Source organism: Echinops telfairi, unplaced genomic scaffold, assembly GCF_000313985.2.
Source record: "Echinops telfairi isolate 266 unplaced genomic scaffold, ASM31398v2 ScPeMD7_27;HRSCAF=92, whole genome shotgun sequence".
NCBI classification, from domain to species: Eukaryota; Metazoa; Chordata; class Mammalia; order Afrosoricida; family Tenrecidae; genus Echinops; species Echinops telfairi.
This window is the reverse complement of record NW_022103924.1, coordinates 1012618-1032165: the sequence shown is the minus strand read 5'-3', so window position 1 is coordinate 1032165 and position 19548 is coordinate 1012618. Positions and strand designations below refer to the sequence as shown.

The 19548-nt window shown below is 38.1% G+C and overlaps 1 protein-coding gene across 5 annotated transcripts in view; it reads left to right on the top strand.

Annotated features, from left to right (window-relative positions):
• Window positions 1–15111, top strand: part of ZNF510 (zinc finger protein 510) — a 52650-nt gene extending 37539 nt beyond the window's left edge. For 2 of the 5 annotated variants that reach the window (XM_045289434.1, XM_045289431.1), the window contains 3 exons: window positions 7840–7966; window positions 8289–8384; window positions 13056–15111. In XM_045289434.1, coding sequence (XP_045145369.1) covers window positions 7897–7966; window positions 8289–8384; window positions 13056–14620 — 1731 coding nt within the window. In that variant the 5' untranslated portion in view covers window positions 7840–7896 and the 3' untranslated portion in view covers window positions 14621–15111. Of the gene's footprint in view, window positions 1–6098; window positions 6276–7772; window positions 7967–8288; window positions 8385–13055 lie in introns of those variants that run through there. The other 3 variants (XM_045289430.1, XM_045289433.1, XM_045289432.1) reach the window with 3 other exon arrangements.
• Window positions 15112–19548: the final 4437 nt, after the last annotated feature.

Here is a 19548-nt window from a genome sequence, read left to right as displayed (position 1 = left end):
CATCAGCTTTCTTCACCACATTTGCTTATGCACCCATTTGTCTTCAGTGATCCGTTCGACACCCCGTGATCACACAGGTTGATATGTTGTTCCCAAATTCATTCTTTTTCATGTTGCTGCCCAGGTGACCCAGAACTGTTGAAAAGAATTTCTCCCCTCAATGAATGACCTTGACACCCTTGTTGAAAATCAATTGCCTATAAGGGAATGAATTTATTCTGTACTCCCAGTTTTACTCTGTGATATATGTATTTATCTTTATGACATTACTACATAATTAAAATATTTGATTATTGTTTCTCTGCAGTAAGTTTTGAAATATCTAAGTGTGAATCCTCCAACCTCATTCATTTTCAAGATTGTTTTTGCTATTTGAGACTCCTTGCGATTGCATATGCATTTTAGGATCAACATTTCTGTGAAACAAACCTTTGAAATTTTAATAGGGATTGCATCAAATCTATATATTGCAGAGGGTATTACCATCTTAAGAATTTGATGTCTTAAAATAATCCATGAATCCAGAACATTTTCGTCTTCTTTAATTTCTTTCATAAATATTTTTGTAGTGTTTGTTGTGTTGTACCATGCTTGGTTAACTTTGTTCCTATGTATTTTGTTTATAATATTTTATAAACATAATTTTACTATTTTTAAATTATTCATGACTAGTCTGTAAAAATACAAATTATTTCTGTATGGTGATCTTGTATCCTAAAACATTACTGAATTATTTTATTAGTTCTAAAAATTGTTTGTGGATTTTTTTAGCATTTTCTATATAAAAGAGTATGTCAACTGCAAAGAGATAGTTTTATATCTTCCAATTTTGGTACCCTTTATTCTTTTTCCTTGCCCAATTGCTGTGGCTAGAACTTCCAAATTATAGTATTAAATAGAAGTGGCAGGTGTGGGCATTCTTGTTTTGTTCCCTTTCTTATTGGAAGTTATTTTAGGTTTCCAGCCTTTCTATATTCAGTATGATGCTTTGTTGTTATCAGTTGCTGTCACATTGCCTCCATCTAGTGGCAACCTCATAATAAGTATGTCAGAACAAATTGACCCTGTGCCATATTTATGATTAGTATGTTTGAATCCATTGTTGTGGTTATTATATCAGTTCACCTCATTGAGGGTTCCCTTTTTTTGTTTTGTTTTCTTTTTAACATAAATTCACATAGCTTACAATTTAATATATTAAAGAGAGTTGTGCAATCACTACACAATCAATTTTAACAGTTTCTTCATTCTTGTATCCATTACTAGCTCACTATTTCCCCTAAGCTCCCCTGTAAGACCTTTAAGAAACTATTAATTTGGTTGCTATCTCTATAAATTTATCTACCCTAAATTTCATATAAAGAAAATAATTTTTTTAGAAATCCAACAACAAATAAAACACTTAAAACTTAAATCCAAAAGATAGCAGAAATTAATACAAGCTTGAGCAACTTAAAAATGGGTAAACATCCCAAAACAAAACAGAGTGTAAGATATTAAATTTGGGGGAGTGGGGAGGTGGGGGCAAATGAAGACCTAATGTCGGGGGTTTAAGTGGAGAGAAAATGTTTTGAGAAATGTACAAATGCGCTTTACACAATTGATGTGTGTATGGATTGGGATAACAGTTGTATGAGCCCCTAATAAAATGTTAAAAAAAAAAAGATATTAAATTTTAACCTACCTATGTCTGCAGTAGCAGCTCTGGTGGCATAGTATTTACTTGTTGGGCTGCTAACTACAAGGTCCACAGTTTTAAACCATGTGCTGTTCCATGGGAGAAAGATGGGCTTTCTACCCCATACAGTGTTAGTCTCGGAATTCAAAGAGGCAGTTCTCCTTGGTCCTAGATAGTCATTATGGGTAGGAATCCACTTGATGGCAGCGAGTTTGGTTTGGATATCTCCACTTTCCATTGCACTATTTCTGAGAACAAGCGTAATACACTTTGTCAATAGACCAAGGGAATTCAATGGGTAGAATTTAAGCTCTAATACAGTTTCCCCCTCTGATCTTGTATTTTATTGTCAAGTAGTTAGTGTGCCTTTTCCATGTGGACTTAGCAGACACCTCACTAAGATGGCTGCTTATTTTAGTCTCACTTAGTGGAGGGCAGTCTGGACTTTGCTTTCTCACGGAATGTCATATTTAAGATGTACAGAAGACAAAATGATGGTCAGGAGGCCCACAGTATATCCGCCTTGTTTTTGCCATCAAATAAACTGACAGCTGACACTAGAGAAGGACTGCAGAGCCTCCTAGCAGTCTGGTCTGCTGCTGCACCCTAGGTAAAAGACATCCAACACACTGATCCTACTCTTTTGACCATTTTTTACTATTTTACTTAAAGCAAGGTTGTTGGGAGACCTCCATTTTAGAAGTTACAAGTGTGTACTATCTTGGTTTTTTGATGAGAAGAAACAAACTCCCTGCCTGAAGGACTAAGCTAGTGCTCTCTCTGCTCCACCTGCTCAGGAAAAGGCAAGGATCCTAAGTTCTGGGGCCCCTTGGGCTCCGGCTCTGAGTTGGTCTGAGACTCCAGGACCTCTTTGATGAACCTTTAGAGTCCAGAACCTCTGGAGTGGCTGAGCAGCAGGGCAGTCTGGACTCCTTTGTCTGGTGAGAGATTCGGAGAGCCATCTCACCCCTCTTGCTCACCTCAGGGGTTCTTATTGACTCGCTCAACATTTGTTTCTTCTTGACTGTCAGCTCTCTTCTCTGGTGCCACAGTACCATGATGAGCGGCACTGCCACATGGTGGTTCTGAACTGCTTGTACCTCGTTAGCAGCCCAAATGAGCCCTACTAACACCACCAGGGTTCCAGGAAAGAGATGTGAAATGACCATAGCATACTAAGAAAAAGACAGAAGTGGAAGGAGAGGCACAATGGTGAAGACTTTACAGTTTTTTACCATGACCCTAAATTGAGATCAGAATGCAAGACCTTACTGCCCTTAACATCCAACCATTTTGTTTTAAAGGATCAAAACCCTGATTTGTCGATTGACCCCTTCCTGCAGTCACCCCAACATCTCACCACACCATCAGTTGGCCCGGGAGATCCTGAACCCCCAAGCAGACTGCTCTCACTCCAGACTCAGGGAGGCATAATAGTCCCCCTTGCCATTTCCCTGGGAGTGCTTGTCAGCAACTGTATCACAGGCCTTGAAACCATTACTGTAAAGTAAAACTGAGGCACGAGGAGACAGACGAAGTATAAGGTAAACTGAGGAACAAGGACATAACTGACAGGACAAAGGAAAGCAGAAACAGAAATAGCTTTATTAGGGGTAAGCTCAGCAGTGGGGAGTGGGTGGGGGGCACGGGTTTTTAAAGGGGTGGTGAGGAATGTCCAGCATTTATGGCAATTAGCATATGGGGTCTTGCCACTCCCAGGAATTGCTTGTCGACTTTCTTTGGATCCGGAGCATCTGGTCTCACGGGTTATCTTATCTGGCACCTCCAGGAAAGCGCTGGGAAGCAGGGCCCCTGACCCGCTTCACCTCAGTCCAATCAATTACCAATGGGATGGAAGTCAGGAACAACTCGCCAGCCTCTGCAGCTGAAACCAAGCAGGTGGAGACAGCACAGGCTGGGTCTTGTCCCCTTTTCCTTGTCATATCTAGTCCAATTCAAGAAGAAAGTCGGACTTTTTTCTGAAAACCTTGTTGCATTCGGGTATGAGTTTGTGAACCTTGGATTTACCCTGGGTTGATGTGATGGTTAATTTCAACTACCGCTGTTCAACAAGTGAGAAGAGAATCATGGCCAAGACCTGTGAACACACTGGCATCTTGGTTGGCTTAAACCCCTACGAGAGTGTTGGGAGCTGGCTGGGCAGTGGCAGTCCCTGAAATAGATCCTCACTGGAGCTATGAAAATACAGTTGATAAACCTAAGATTAGATATTTTGTTGCATGTGTCTCTGAAGGTTTAGCAATGTGTGTTAAAAAAAACAGTAGATTATTTGAAGGTCAGAGAAGTCATCTAAGAGAGAAAAGAAAATCCAGTTGCTTTCTTCAGACTTTCAGAAAATACTGTGACACCAACTCTGGATCTCCCAGGGATGGGGTGGGGGGCAGGTCCTACTGGCAAATTTACTTTATCTGCTCCAGATATATTAGATGGAAGTTGCTAAAGCTATACTCTGCATATTTGACTCAGACCAGTTACTTGGTAGAGGAGGCTTATAAGGTTTTTAACAACCAGGAGAGAGCAGAGGAGGCTAAAAAGAACAAAGGGATGAAATGGCAGCCCTGATTGTTGACTGAGACCATCCAAGGACAACCTCTGAGATAGCCCCCAGGGTCCCAAAAGACCTCAACAGCATAGAAGCATATCCTAACAGCTAGCAAAGTTGGAACCCAATCAATTTAGATACTGCAAGCTGGAGGGCCGCTGGTGGAAGCAATGTCCTGAGCATCACCACATACAATTTGTGGTTGCCACTGGTCAGCAGCCGTTTCTGAATAAACTCACCTTTAAGAGACTAGTCAAGTATTAGAAGGAAGAGTGACTGGGCCCAGGGACTGTGCGGCTTCCAATGGGGAACACATACATTACCATAACATCTTTGAGCCTCAGGTTGCCTTTGACATGCCAGCTGGGAACATTGACTTTTTATTGACTATAGAATTTGCCTATGCCTTCTGAGCCAACCTACGGGCCGCCTCTTCAACCACAACTGCATTGGTATAGATAGTTGCCCTGGGATTAAAAAAAGTTTATCACCCCTCTTACTTGTGAGATAGAATCCAAACTCGTACCCTATTCCTTTCTTTATGTCCCTGTTCCCTTGTTAGGAAGAAACCTGTAACTAAACTAGGGGCTACTGGGATTTTTAGAAGTGGGCTGACCAATGTAGGATACAGATAGGAAACATTGCATTTACTTTACATCTTCAGAAAAATAAAGGCCCAAATTGACTCTAGGGTCTATGGTACTGAAGTAACAGAAAACAGCTAAAAGTTCCTTGATTTGTTTGGCTGAAGCCAAGAGTACATTTCCCCTGGATAAAACAATAGCCCCTCAGCTGAAGTGCTACAAATAATTAAACCATTTCTACAGTGGCTGCCAAACTTTCATCTCTTTCAATCCTGTCAATCGCTAAATAACACTTCCATTCAGCCTGTAAAGAAGCCAAATGGAGGTGCAGATTTGCCCAAGACCTCAGGGCCATTAATGAGGCAGTAGTCCCCACTACCTGCACCCTACTTTGTTCTTATGCAAGTTCCAGAAGATATTCTGTGCTTTATTGTGTTGGCATGCCTTTGGACCCTCACTCCCCAAAATTCTTTGCCTTTGAGTAGTGAGATTCAGAAGCTCAGGAAACCACTCCGTTTTTCATGACCTCTCCTCTGTCAGTCAATCGGAGACAATCAACCTTTGTTTAGAAATGCCCTGGCTACTGAACTCAGAGAATTAAAGGGAACCTATTCCTGAATTTATTGGATTCAATCCTAGCTAGCCAGACCAAAGACAACTCAAGACAAAAACACCATCACTTGTGTGAACATTTTGGCAGACAGAATACAGTGTGCCCTCAAAAGGGCCAAATCTCTCAGCAGCGATTTCAGTACACAGGCCTGAATACTGGTTGCCCCGCAAAAATTTGACCTCAGCCCCAGAAGGCCATCTGATCACCCTCATCCCCTGTGGCCTTGCATTGTATGATAGAATTTAGACCTCTTGCCAACCCAGGAAACTTCAGTATTCACATAGAAACAAAACTTCCTACTTGTGTTGTTGTGGTTTTTTTCTTGCCAAGAAAGAAAATTAAGTATTCCTGAGGAACAAATAATAATAATAAATAGAAAAAAGACTGTCTTGTATTTATAAGAAAAGAGTTCTCCCCCCCTTTCAAAACATAAATAATGCAGCCCATGACTTTTGATTATTTTGTACTGCTAATATTCATACTGTGAAATTATTACTGCGTAACAGACTCACAGAAAATCACACTTTACATATAACTGTACAATTCTTAGGAAACTTCACTTACTCTTATCTGCCAAGTCCCAGGTATGATGCTAACTGTGCTACTGCTTGTGTTTTAGCGATCTCACGTTGGTTTGCCACTGCCTGCTTGCCTTGGTCGGTTTGTCCAGTTTGGAGGCGGTGGCCTCACAGATAGTGAGTGGCAAGCATGGAGTCAGTTTCCAGACCTGCCCATCAGCTGCTGTTGGTGACAGCATCCTGCTTCAGCGGGGTATGCCCTGGGAGCAGTTTCTGGCCTGGGAGAACCTCACTTACCCATGTTTGCTTTGGGAATGAGGTGAAAAGAGGGTGGTGGGCGGGGGAGAGAATTTAAAGACTGGATTTCTCTAACTTCCCTCCTCCTTGAGCCCAGTATATATTTAAAGGTTTCCAGACCTGGCAGATCTCCTAGTGAGAAAACGCCTGTCCTTAACCAGGGCTAAGGTCCTTTCTGCTGCATGAGGTTTTGAAATTGGACTTGCCTGATAATCTTGAGACACCTACTGATAAACAGAATTCAAGGCCACTAAACAATTTGTAATTACTTTAAAAAGCTTTTTAAAGGAACCCAGGTGGTCTAGTGGGTTATGTGTTGTTCTGCTAACAAGGTCAACAGTTCAAATTCACCAGCATCTCCACAGGAGAAAGATGAAGCTTTCTACTCTCATAAAGATTTACAGTCTGAGATACCCACAAAGGCAGTTCGACTCTGTCCGATAAGGCCACTGTGCTTTGGAATCAACTGGATGACAGCGAGTTTTTTGACTCCAAAAAGCTCTTGGCCTTGAGGGCAAATGTAACAGCTTCTGTTTGTGTTTTTCCTGTAGAGATCAATTGGGAATATGACATAAGCAGATATTAATAAAATCAGCACATCTATTAGAAAGCACATTTTATTTTTTTGGACCCCCTTCTCGGACATTTTTATTTCTCTCTTGAGTTGAGTCCTTTATTTTCATTTAATAAAACATTATTAAAGTAATGTTTTATGTGAGGTAACTTGAATAAAAAGCCTACAAACACTGTTATCTGTCCTAATGCATCCCTATAAAAATTGTATGCATTGCCAGTAAATGTACTATGCTTAATTTGCACATCTCAATGATTTTTTCAAGTTTATGAAATTATATTTAGCAAATAAACTTTCCTACTTTAAAAAAGGACTAGTGAGCTATGAATTATTTATATTTCATAATTTTCCTTTCCTACCAAAATCTACTCTTTTGGTATTAATATAGCCACAGTTACTTTCTTTGATTATTTTTTCCATCGTTTACTTTAAATATACATACTATTTATGTATTATCTGTGAGGAGTTGTTTATTTGCAGTAAAACTACATAGTTTTTGTTTGGATTGCCTAGTCCAAGTGTTAGAAATTTTTGCAAAGGGTCAATTAATATGTATATGTATCTTTGAGGGATCGTATTGTGTGATACTCACCTCTGTAACTTTAGTGCAAATGTAACCATAGATATGGGCATGGCTGTGTCACAATAAAATTTTATTTATAAAATTTTTATTTATAAGCTAGATTTGCCACCAGGATACTTCGCTTATACCTGTCCTAGACTATGCAATGTTAGTCCTTTGGAGCTTGAGATGATAATTTTACCAAGTTTATCTATGTATTTTTAACTTTTGCTAAAACAGTAAGCAAAAGTTTTATTAATATATCGATAGTACATGTACATAATCAAGTTAATCTAATGTAGATATTTACTAATTGAGTACTTTTAAAGTATAAGGTAAAATTAGGTCCAAAATGAGCATCCCTTATTATCATTTGTTTACAGAAAAGAAAGGAATCATTTACAAAAGTATTTATAATGTCACCTATTAAATAGAAATGTGCTGTAACAGGCATCAGTGTGCTTCAAGGACGTGGCTGTGGAGCTCACCCAGGAGGAGTGGCAGCACATGGGCCCTGCCCAGAGGACTCTGTACAGAGATGTGATGCTGGAGAATTACAGCCATCTCGTCTCAGTGGGTGAGCACAAAAATATAACTTATCCATGTAACTCTTTATAGAAAATATTTCTTTTTTAAATTTTCTTCTTAACATTTCCTTTTTAATTGTGAGTACATGTGAGGATTTTATTTAGTTAATGCTTTTAGGCTTTTTATTCAGGAACCTAAAGTAACAGATTGAACCCTTTTGCGAACTAGAATTTTCTAATTTTGGTTGTCAAGTCCATATTGAGTGCAAATAAGCACCTTCCTGGTGCTACTTCTGAAATTGTATCTTCTACTTTTGGAGAAACAAAAGCTTGTTTATCTGACTTCACTTATCATTTGGTCTCTCTTTATAGGGTACTGCATTTTAAAGCCAGAAATGATCTTCAAATTGGAGCAAGGGGAAGAACCTAAGTTCCTAGAGGAGGAATTCTCCAACAAGAACTGCCATGGTGAGTATTGCGTATTGGCAGACTGAATTCTTCAGTGAGGTAGGAGTGTGTAGTTGGACCTCAGAAGGCTAGCGTAGGGGTGAAATCTCTTGTTAATCAAGAATTTTTAGAAGGTCCCAAGACACTGAAACTACCAGTCAAAAGTAAAAAAAAAAAAAACCTTTACATTAAGTTCAAGAAACTTTGCTGGAGAGATGGCCTCGGGGTGTGCCTTGAGTTTCCAGTTAGAAGACTGTCTCAGTCAAGCCAGTGGTTCTAGCCATTTTCCTCTCTTTACTTTTATTTGAAGTTTGTTCCACATTTTTACTACATTCCCTCCATCCCCTTATTGATGATGTTGTTAGGTACCAGCACATTGGTTCCAACTCATAACAACTCCATGTACACCAGAACAAAACACTGCTCAACCTGCACCGTCCCCACAATGGCAGGTATAGTTGCCATCAAAGAATATTTCTTTTAGTGGGAAAGGCTGTCTCTCGTCAAAGACCTAAAAAAATAAACAAGAATATCTGTGAAGAATTTCAGCTTAGAATAATTAACTAACCATGACCAAAATGTCAATATTTGCCCAAAACCAAAGATGAGAAGGCGGGGAGAGACAGGGAAATTAGATGACTGGAAATAGGAAACCCAGAGAGAAAATAGAGTGTTGACACATTGTGGGATTTCAATCAATATGTGTGAATTATTGATTGCAAAATGAATTTTCTATTTAAACTTTCACCTAAAGCACAATAGGTTCTTTCTATTTTCTTGACTTTTTGTGACTCACTGATTTGACTGGGCATAATATCCTCCAGGTTCATTCATCCATGTTATGAAGTGTTTTGCAGATCCATTGTTTTTAACATTTTGTAGTATTCTTTTTTGTGTACGTTCCAACATTTAGTTCTTCTAGTTTCAAGTTAGAGAAGGCTATGGTTCATAATATTTTGGACTTATTGATTCCGTGAGTTTTCAGTTTTCTTTATTTTCCTTTGCTATGAGAGACCAATTGTTGTTTCTTCCATGCAAAAGTTAAGACCCTAAACACTACACATCAGACTGTGATGTAAAGCATTATCTTTATAAATTGTTTTGCTGATACACCTAGATTTCCCCCTATATTATTTATTGCCTTTGTCTTCATGATAATTAACTCTTGTATATTACATAGTTAGTGATTCTCCATTTTTTATGCTCCCGTCCCTCAGAATCATCTAAGATATTTCTGGATAAGCCTAATTTTGACTTTTAATAATAGGAGCCTATACAGTATTTGTCCTTTTATGATTGACTAAGGATTATGTCTTCCAGGTCATTATATATTGTAATGTATTTCATGGATTTATGAGTCTTTATTGCTTCATAGTATTTCATTGTATTATGTACCACAAGTTGTTTATTCGTCTATTAATAAACATTTAGGTTTTCTTCTTTTTGATGTGACTAGTGCTGCAGTAAACATGTCACTACTCAACTAAATAAGATGTAGAACATTGTCTTTGTGAACTACGTTATGCCAGTTTACCTTGGTGTCCCCTGAAATTATGGTCCTGAGCCCCAGGTTCAGATACTCATTCTCTCAGAGTATTTGGTTATGTATATGAAGTTTTCATAACTTTGCCCCCTGGTGACTTAGTGGGTTACATGTTAGGTTGCTAAAAACACAAGGCCAACAGTTTGAAACCACCAGTAGCTTCGTGGGAGAAAGATGAGGCTGTCTATGCCTGTGAAGAGTTACAGTCTCAGAAACTAACAGGAGAAGTCTTACTCTGTCTTTTTTGGTTGCTAGGCACTGGAATTGGCTCAATGGCAGTGAGTTTGGAGTTTGGAGAGCCGCCTATATATTTTACCACATTAATGGATATATACAAATATCCTTTGTCAGACTTATGTATTTCTGAGTATACTCCAACTCTTCCACCTTGTTTAGCCTGTGTGTCTATCCAAGCATCAAATCTAGATCATCACTTGCAGGATTGTGTGTATTAATAGTGTTTGCCTTTGTTGCTTTTAACTCTTTCAAGTCTCTCTGTGTCTTCCTCTGCTTCTAGCATTTTTTTCCCTAACCCCTCTCTTGCTTTCAGCTTTACCCAGGTTAACACTTGTCTACCTGCTTTAGTCCCTGGTTACCATCATTGTTTATTTTATTGTGAAAACCTTTTCATGACTTTTTATAATACATGCCTTTTGGTAGTACCATATAAATATTTGCCTTTTGGTAGTTGACTTCCTACACTTAGATAATGTTCTCCAAACCCATTCATGTTTTGAGGTATTTTACAGATGCATTGTTACTTTCTAGTGTTACATAACATTTCATTGTGTGTTTATGTACCATAGTTTGTTTATTCATTCTTCCACTGATTGTCATTTATGTTGTTTCCACCTTTTTGCGATCATAAACAGTCTTGCAATGAACATGAGTGTGCAATTATCTGTGTCATGGCTCTTATTTCTCTAGGTTATATACCAAATACAGGGATTGCTGGGTCATTTGGTATTTCTGTTACCAATGTTTTGAGAAAGTGCTATATGACTTCCTCTCCAAATTGCACCATTTTAGAGCCCCGCCAGCTGTTTATCAGGGTTCTAGCCTCTCGGACCCTCGCCAGCATTTATTTGATTGCTTCTTTTGAAGTTTGTTATTCATGATGAGGTGGGGTTGTTATTTTGATTTGCATTTCTTAAATGCCATTGCCCAATTTTAAATTGGGTTGTTTATCTTTTTGTTGTTGAGATATTGAGGTTAAGATTTAGTCCCTTTTCATATGTGTTGCCCATTATACTTTCCCAGTCTGTGAGTTATCTTTTCATTCTTTGGGTAAAGGCTTTTGATACGCACTTAATTTTTAAGAGGTCCCAGTTATCTAGGTTATAGTCTGGAATAGGGGTTTTTGCAGAACCATTTGCACTCTATTTCTTGTCTTAGTTTCTGATTCCAGGACTGTTCATTTTATATTGTTGAGTTTCATAGAAAACGTTTATGCTGATATATATTGTCTTAATTATATATTGCTGTTATAACAGAAATATTACAAATAGGTGGCTTTAACAAGCATAAACAATATTTTTTTTTCAGGTTAGGAGACTAGAAGTCAAAATTCAGGGTACTGTCTCTTGAGGAAGGCTTTCTTGCTTTTCTCAAGGTCCTTTTTCTCTCATCCCAGCAATAAGATTTTCTACAATGCTCCATTTAAAATTGTAGTTCACATGCCAGCCATTCCATGTCACTTCTTCCTGCTTCACTAGTTTACAAAGGACTTATCACCACCTGTAACATTATTTAATTTTTTAAAAAGTATCCGTCTACTCCTGTTGTAAGAGTCCCCGGAGAGTGCAAACAGTTAATACTTGAGTACTAGCCAAATGGCTTGCAGTTTGAACCCACTCAGAGGCCCTTTGGAAAAAGGACCTGGAAATCTGATTTCAAAAGGTCATAGCCTGAAAACTCTGTGATGCACACACAGTTCTACAAATATGGGGCACCCAAAACTGGGATCAACTAGACAGCAATCAATCACTAAAAAAGTATAATGAAGAAACCAGATGGTGTCAGGTTATCAGAAAGAATAGTGTTGTGGGGGCTTTAAAGGCTTGTTATAAAACAAGCCACTATCCAAGTGAGATGTCAGTTAAGTCCACATGGAAAAAACACACCAGCCTGTATAATCCAAGGATTATAAATAATAAAACCCAACAGCGAAGGAGGGATTGGTATCAGAGCTTAAATTATGACTATCTGGTTTACAGAAGACTGTGGATGACAGTGTAGGCCTAAAATCCATTTGCCATGTCCCCACATGGATTAAGCTTCTGGTGAATCTTCTCTGACTACATAGGACTATGTAGTATAGGGATGTGACTAGCCTTGCTATCAGAGAGCATTGCAAAGTTGATTATGACAGATCTAGTTAAAATGTCATGCCTTATTGTTGAGTCTCCCTTAGACCCATTTTAAGATTTCTTCAGTTTTAGTATGTTCTGCTCTCTTTTCTACTGAGATTTTTCTTTGTTTTGTCATTATAATTGATTTTGGTTTTTTTGTTTGTTTTCTTGCTTCCTGTTTGTATTTTGTATAATTTCCTATATATGAAGTTCAGGATCAGTAAGACAGTAACTGTATTAATCATTCTAGGGTATGGCAGAGGAGGCTTGGGGGAAACCAGGAGCTAATAATGAGTATGAGAAGAAAAATGTTCTGAATTTGATTATGGTGATGATTGTGCAACTTTTCTTAATATGATTGAACAATTAAATTGAATGATATGTGAAAAAAAGTCTAATTTTGTAAAAGAAGGCTATCAGATGAAGTTACATATATATATTCTCCACCCCCCCCATGGAGAAGTCCCTGGGTGGTGCAAACAGTTAATACTTGTTTTGCAATTTGAGCCCATCCAGAGTCCCTTTTGAAAATAGACCTGGAAGTCTGCTTCCAAAAGGTCACAGCCTTGAAAACCCTCATTTTGATGGAGTTTCAAAAAACGTATGTAAAGAAAAGATAAATTACATTCTCTCACAAACGTTTGAAGCCCCTTTGTAGGACTTTTGAAGCCCCTTTGTAGGTGAATTATTTACTACTAAGGAACCATATACAATCAGCTATGTCTATAAATCCCACTCATCAGAAATAAATGATTTGTAATTCTTTTTTCTTTTCTTTTTTTTTCTTTCTTATTTTAGAAGATTACAAGAATATGAAAGTGAAAGATAAACTCTTGGAACAAGTAATATTTATTAATAACAAAACATTGACTAAAGAGGAAGAAAAAGTTTTTGAAAAACCATTTAATCTTCATATGGAGATTCCTGTTTCTTCAACAAAAATTCCCTGTCAACTTGGATCATGGGAAATGAATTTGCAAAACATTTCTGAATCTGTTGTTGATAATAGAGGATATTTAACAAAGAAAGTTGTATGTGAGAATTTACCTTTCAATATTACATTTGAGAGAATTCATACCAGAGAAAAAGGGTATGTTTATAACAAAGCCATAAAAACTCTACCTTATAAGAAAGGTATTGCTGAACTTCAAAGGTTTCAGGGTCTGAAGCAAGCTTTTGAATATAATAAATTTAGGAATGTTTTCTATGATAATGCTGATTATATTACACATATGAGTTCTCCTGGGAGAGAAACATCCTATAATGATGATGAATATAAGATTAATTGTGCGTTTGATCACAACAGAAATGGCACAAGGGAGAAATGCTCTAATATTAGTCAATTTCATAAAGTTCATTTGGCTGTGAAATACTATGACGGTAATGAAAGTGGGAATCATTACAGCAGGAAGTCATATTTTACTCAACTTCAGAGAACTATTGCCAGAGAGAATTTCTTTGTATGTAATGACAGAACAAAAACTGGTGATAAACCCTTTGCATATAGTAAAAGTGGGAAATCCTGCTCACCAGCAGCCCACAGAGTATGCCAGAGAACTCACCCAAAGGTAAGGCCCTATACATGTTATGAATGTGGGAAATCCTTCAGTCAAAAGGGGCATCTTATTCAACATCAGAGAACCCACACAGGAGAGAAACCATTTAAATGTAATGAATGTGGGAAAGCTTTCTCCCAGAAGTCACACCTCAGTACACACCAAAGAATTCACACAGCAGAGAAACCATATAAATGTAATGAATGTGGGAAAACTTTTGTGCAGAAATCAACCCTCCGAGGACATCAGAGAATTCATACAGGAGAGAAGCCGTATGAATGCAGTGTATGTGGAAAGACTTTTGTTCAGAAGTCAACTCTTAGAGATCATCATAGAATTCACACAGGGGAGAAATCCTTTCAATGTAATGAATGTGGGAAAACTTTTGGCCAGAAGTCAAACCTCAGAATACATCAGTCAACTCATAGTGAGGAGAAATCTTACCAATGTAACGAATGTGAAAAATCCTTTTGGCGAAAAGACCATCTCATTCAACATCAGAAAACTCACACAGGAGAGAAACCATTTAAATGCAATGAATGTGGGAAAACTTTTGCTAGGAGATCAACACTGAAAGTACACCAGAGAATTCACACAGGGGAGAAACCATTCAAATGTAATGAATGTGGGAAAAAATTTGCTAGGACATCAACATTGAGAGTACACCAGAGAATTCATACAGGGGAGAAACCCTTTCAATGTAATAGATGTGGGAAAACTTTTAGTCAGATGTCAAATCTCAGGATACACCAGAGAACTCACAATGGCCAGGCGTCTCATGATGTAATTACTTGTGGGATAGAATAGAAGTGAATTCTAGATATATACTAGGGAATTCAAGAGGGGTAAAACTCTATTGATGTAATAACATGAAAATCATTTTGGAAAAAAGACCACCTCATTTGACATCAGAGAATTTACATACAGGAGAATGTACTGAATAGAGGAAATCTCTCCTAGTAGTGAATGTCCACAGTAAACAATAAAATTTACACAGTAGAGTAGCCCTGTGGATATAATGAATGTAGAAAACATCCTTTTAAAAGGGAAATTATACTTACAGTATATCAGAATTCACACATCCATCTCTTTTAACGTAATATGGAACGTATTCTAAAGTTGTATGCTAATTTTAAGTCACATGCATCAAATAGACTGATAACTTATTTACCAGAAAATAGTTTATTATCCTCCACACATATAACTACTTTAAATTTGTATCTGGTTAGTGTAATATGGGTGCCAAGGATGTAGTTTAATGTTTACAGTCTTGGTAAATAAAGATTGCTCTCATAAATTTGCAAAGGCTCTGTTAGAATTAAATGGCCTTGACTTCCAGGGCATCCTTGTGGACCGCTTATTGCATGTGTTGACACAATATGAAAGAAGCCAGGATCTCTGAATATGTGTGGTTCAGAATTCTCTTCCAGGTCTTTACTAGGTGGACAATTTTTTTGAGGAGGTGGGACAAAAAATAAACTTTTGTTGAACTCTGATATTAGTCTATTTGTTACTGTATATAATATAGCCATGCCTCTACTAGGAAGATATAGAACAGTTTTGTGAGCCATTCTTGAGTCAATCACAGAGTGACAAGTCACTATTTTATTGGGATTGCTGAGTAAATGGAGTTCTTCAAAGATCAGAGAATTAATATAAGAGATATCCTTTCAATATAGTGAAATAGATGGTTCCAGCAGTTTACAAGCACCTGATACAAGTTTTGGATAGACCTAAAATAAGTTCAAGAGGTTCCATGCAGTTATAAACCAAAGTTAATTTTGCCTTAATTAAGGGCACAAAACTACTCTCACTCTATAACTCCTGATGGCTCTATATACCCCAAATGTAACTGCCTTAAAAAGAAAAATGTTCTCTGTCTCCAAAGAGGACTAAAGGCTGTGGGGGGCCACCAATTATTCTGGGGAACTTTGTGGGGGAGAGAAGGAGTTAGGCTTAACTTTTGATAGCTTGTTTGTATTCGTGTGCCCAAATCACACATCACACTTGTTCCTGTGGACATGGGGCATCTGAAGTCAGCTAATGAGATTTAGACAATTCTGTGATATCATGGATCAATCCCGAAAGCATAGTAGGAATTATTATGTTGCATGTTATACTTATTCCCATAAGTTATAGAAAGAATTCTTTCAATCAGTAAGAGTGGCATGTAAAGAAACACTTTTGAGATAACACAGGCCTGGTGAGCATTTAGCTTCAAGTCTCTGTGACTGGTGATTTTGCTGATTAGCACCTATGGTAAATAGGGAGTCCTCACAAGAAGGTGACTGTTTGATTTGATTCCCTGATAGAGTTGCCAGTTATACCCTTTGGGGGAAAGTATCTAACTTACTCTTGAGCACTTCTAGACATTACATATGACTCACCGTAGCTTGTGGTCTCATTTTCAAATTCTGAGATTTGTCACTTTGATGTAAGGATTAACAATGTAGGAAGGAATGCCACCAGACTTGCTTATGAACTGGTTAGAGAACACCACTATCTTAGCCTAATCATGTTTCAGCTATGCATGAAAAAGTCGCACTTATTCCTCTGAAGGAATCCCACTTCATTACCTAAAACAAACTCAGCTTCTATTAAGTTGATTCTGACTTGCGTGGTGACCCTGTAGTTCAGGGTAGAACTATCCTCGTGGGTTTCCAAGACTGGAAAGTGTTATGGAAGTAGAAAATCTCATCTTTCTCCTGAGGAGCACCTGATGCTTCAAAACTGCTGACCTTGATAAAAGCAGCACAGGGTATAACCTGCTGTGCTACCAGAGTATTCTGAAATAAAATCACTAGCTGAGTTGAAACACTGGGCTGCTGTGACTTCAGCCTTAGTGTCAGAATGCAGACCTCAACGTGCATGTGGTTACTATTCTCAAGCAGAATAAGGGTATTCTTGGCTATGACTAACACTTCCTTAATGAACATGTTGTTTATTCTTGGATTCTTGCTAGTGACCTAGCTGTTTGATCTCCCAATTGGAAAACTACAGACTGACATTTTGAAAACACTCATCTATGGGGATGAGAACTGTGTAAAAATATATTTGTTGGGCATATTGTCTGAGGTCTCATATGGTAAGAGCTTATAAGACTGGATGGAATCAATCTGCTGATAGGGCATTCACTACCCAGATTGACACTGTTGTTATCTGGATCTTCCATTTACTGGAGTATGGCAAAACCTTTATCATCTTAAATTGAGTGTAAGGTGAAGGTCTCATTTTATATGGTATCAGAGTGTAACACTCCAGCCATCTGGGAGCTACCTGAGACTCACAGAATAACTACTCAAGACACAAGATTGAGTCATGAGGGAAAGAGGGGGTTACTCAAGGGAGAGAAGAATTTCTGAGCTTCTCCTTTGCTGGTTTTATTAACATGTCAAAGGAGAAAGTTTACAAAGTTTCAAATAGTGTACATTTGTATACTATATAGAGATAGATAGATAGATAGATAGATAGATAGATAGATAGATAGATAGATAGATAGATAGATAGATAGATAGATAGACAGACATCAACTTCAGGCTCAAGATGTTCTCAAACTACCAAAACATTCTCACACTTAAACACATTCTGACCTAAGGTAGCATCATGCTGTTTGCAACAAGGAATCTTCTTTTCACTCAGTGTTTGCACCAAGCTCTTAGCACATTCAAAACAAAACACATTCAAGGTTTAATCAAAATCTTTGAACGTGTGGTAGTTACACAATCTGTTGTCAATTTGAGACTGAAGAGTGAAGGGGTGGAGTTTAACCTGTCAATCAGGTCGCAGCTTGATGATCTCATTTGGAAGCACTAAGGAAATAAATAGCTCACTCGAAGTGAGAAACACGCTCACTCCCTGTGAGACATTCCTGTTGATAAGACACATGGAGCTACACTAGAGCCCTGGAACTGAAGGAGCCATGTAGAGACCCCTGCCAGCGCTGAGATGCTTGCATTGCGACTGGATCCACTAGACTTTCCACCCACTGGCCTGTGATCTTCCTGCATTTGGCATCATTGCATGTGTTGGGTGAATCTGAAGAGGAATATGTAGATTGGTATCAGATGTATGGGCTAATATCAGACTTATGGACTTGATCTGGACTGGGCTGAGATGTTTTCTCAATATTCAATTTCTCTTGTATATAAAGCTCTTATACACATATGAGTGTCTATGAATTTGTTTCTCTAGTCTACCCAGACTAACACAGCACCCAGATAACCCTCCCAGGGGGAACAAGGCAATGTTTCCCTACATCACTGGATTTTTTTCTAGATGTATCTGCAATGATCTTCATATCATTTGATTAATTCTCCATTTCACACTTATTTTTAAATATTTTGTTCCAATTAAAGATACTGCACTTGGTTGCTCATTCCTATGTGCCTTCCCTCACCTTGCCACCCCCCAACACACATATGTTATTCTAATAAAATATCATCCCTTTGTGACAACTGAGCTGGTAACATAGCTCATAAGGATCAAAATAATCTATCTTGATGTGGTATTAAGTATTTTAAAACTGTATGTGTGAAATTAGAAAGCTAGCACCAGCCTGGTATTTTAGAAATGATATGACATCACAGAGTAGTAAATTTGTGTCCTTAGAGCTTCCAATAGCCTTGCTAAAAAAACTAAATCAGGAGAAAATGAAATTGCATATACAGAGAGAGAAGTATGACAGAAGACTAATGGTATACAAGTTCGGTTAGTGTTGGATTCCCTGAGAATCTCATAACACTTTAAATTTGTCTTTTTGTAATACTTGGTGTGAAGGTTAGGGATTGTGTCAACTACACATTCTTAGATAAGAATAGACGTAGAGTTCAAATTATCAATTACATTGCAGCCTGGTGACACCCCCTTAATGTTATAAGTCTTTTTGTATAAAAGGGAGAGACTGAGCAGAGTCTAGCCCCTGGCCATTTACCTTCTGCCAAAGCGCATCTTGTGTCTGGTTCCACAATCTATTGTGTAGCCTGTTGATCCCAGAGCCATCAGCAGACTACCAACAGTGGATTCATTTGGCTGGTTTCAGACCTCTGCATCCAGCAGCCTGTACCCTCAACTGTCTCTTATTTGTCATCCTGCCTCCTGGTTGTCTGTTTCCATGAGTAAGATGAAACCTGACCTGAACCGGATGGGGCTTACCTATTTCTACAACGATATACATTTCTTTTCTGTTTACAACATATACAAGCATTACTGGTTTTGCTTCTCTTAGAGAGCCCAACCTAACACACTTGGTAATCTAAAGCAAGTCTCCCGTTCTTTTAAAAAAATCATGCTGGGTTTTGTTTTGTTTTTTTAAAAAGCCAGAACTTATTTTAAAAGAAAGGAAGACTTACTTTAGATTACCAAGTGTGTTAGGTTGGGTTCTCTAGGAGAAGCAAAACTTTCTTAAAACACTTATAATCATCACTGTGTCCATTTTACATATAATTTTTTAAAATATTAAATTTGGCAGTAAATTCAGGGCCAGGTACCCAACAAGAGCAAACCAATTCACACAGGTGGACTGAATCATTCATTAAAAGACTAAGTGACAAGATCGCATGACTGGCAACTCAAGTTTTATTTACTGTCCCTTTGCTGGGGTAGACTTGCAAAATACCTCTCCATATGTTATTAGCAGCTGGAAAATTTGGTCTGCTTAAATCATGAACTCTCCAATTCCTTGCCTGGTTGATCTTCCTTGGCATGCCACTGTCTTTAATTCTAGCAGATCAATGCCT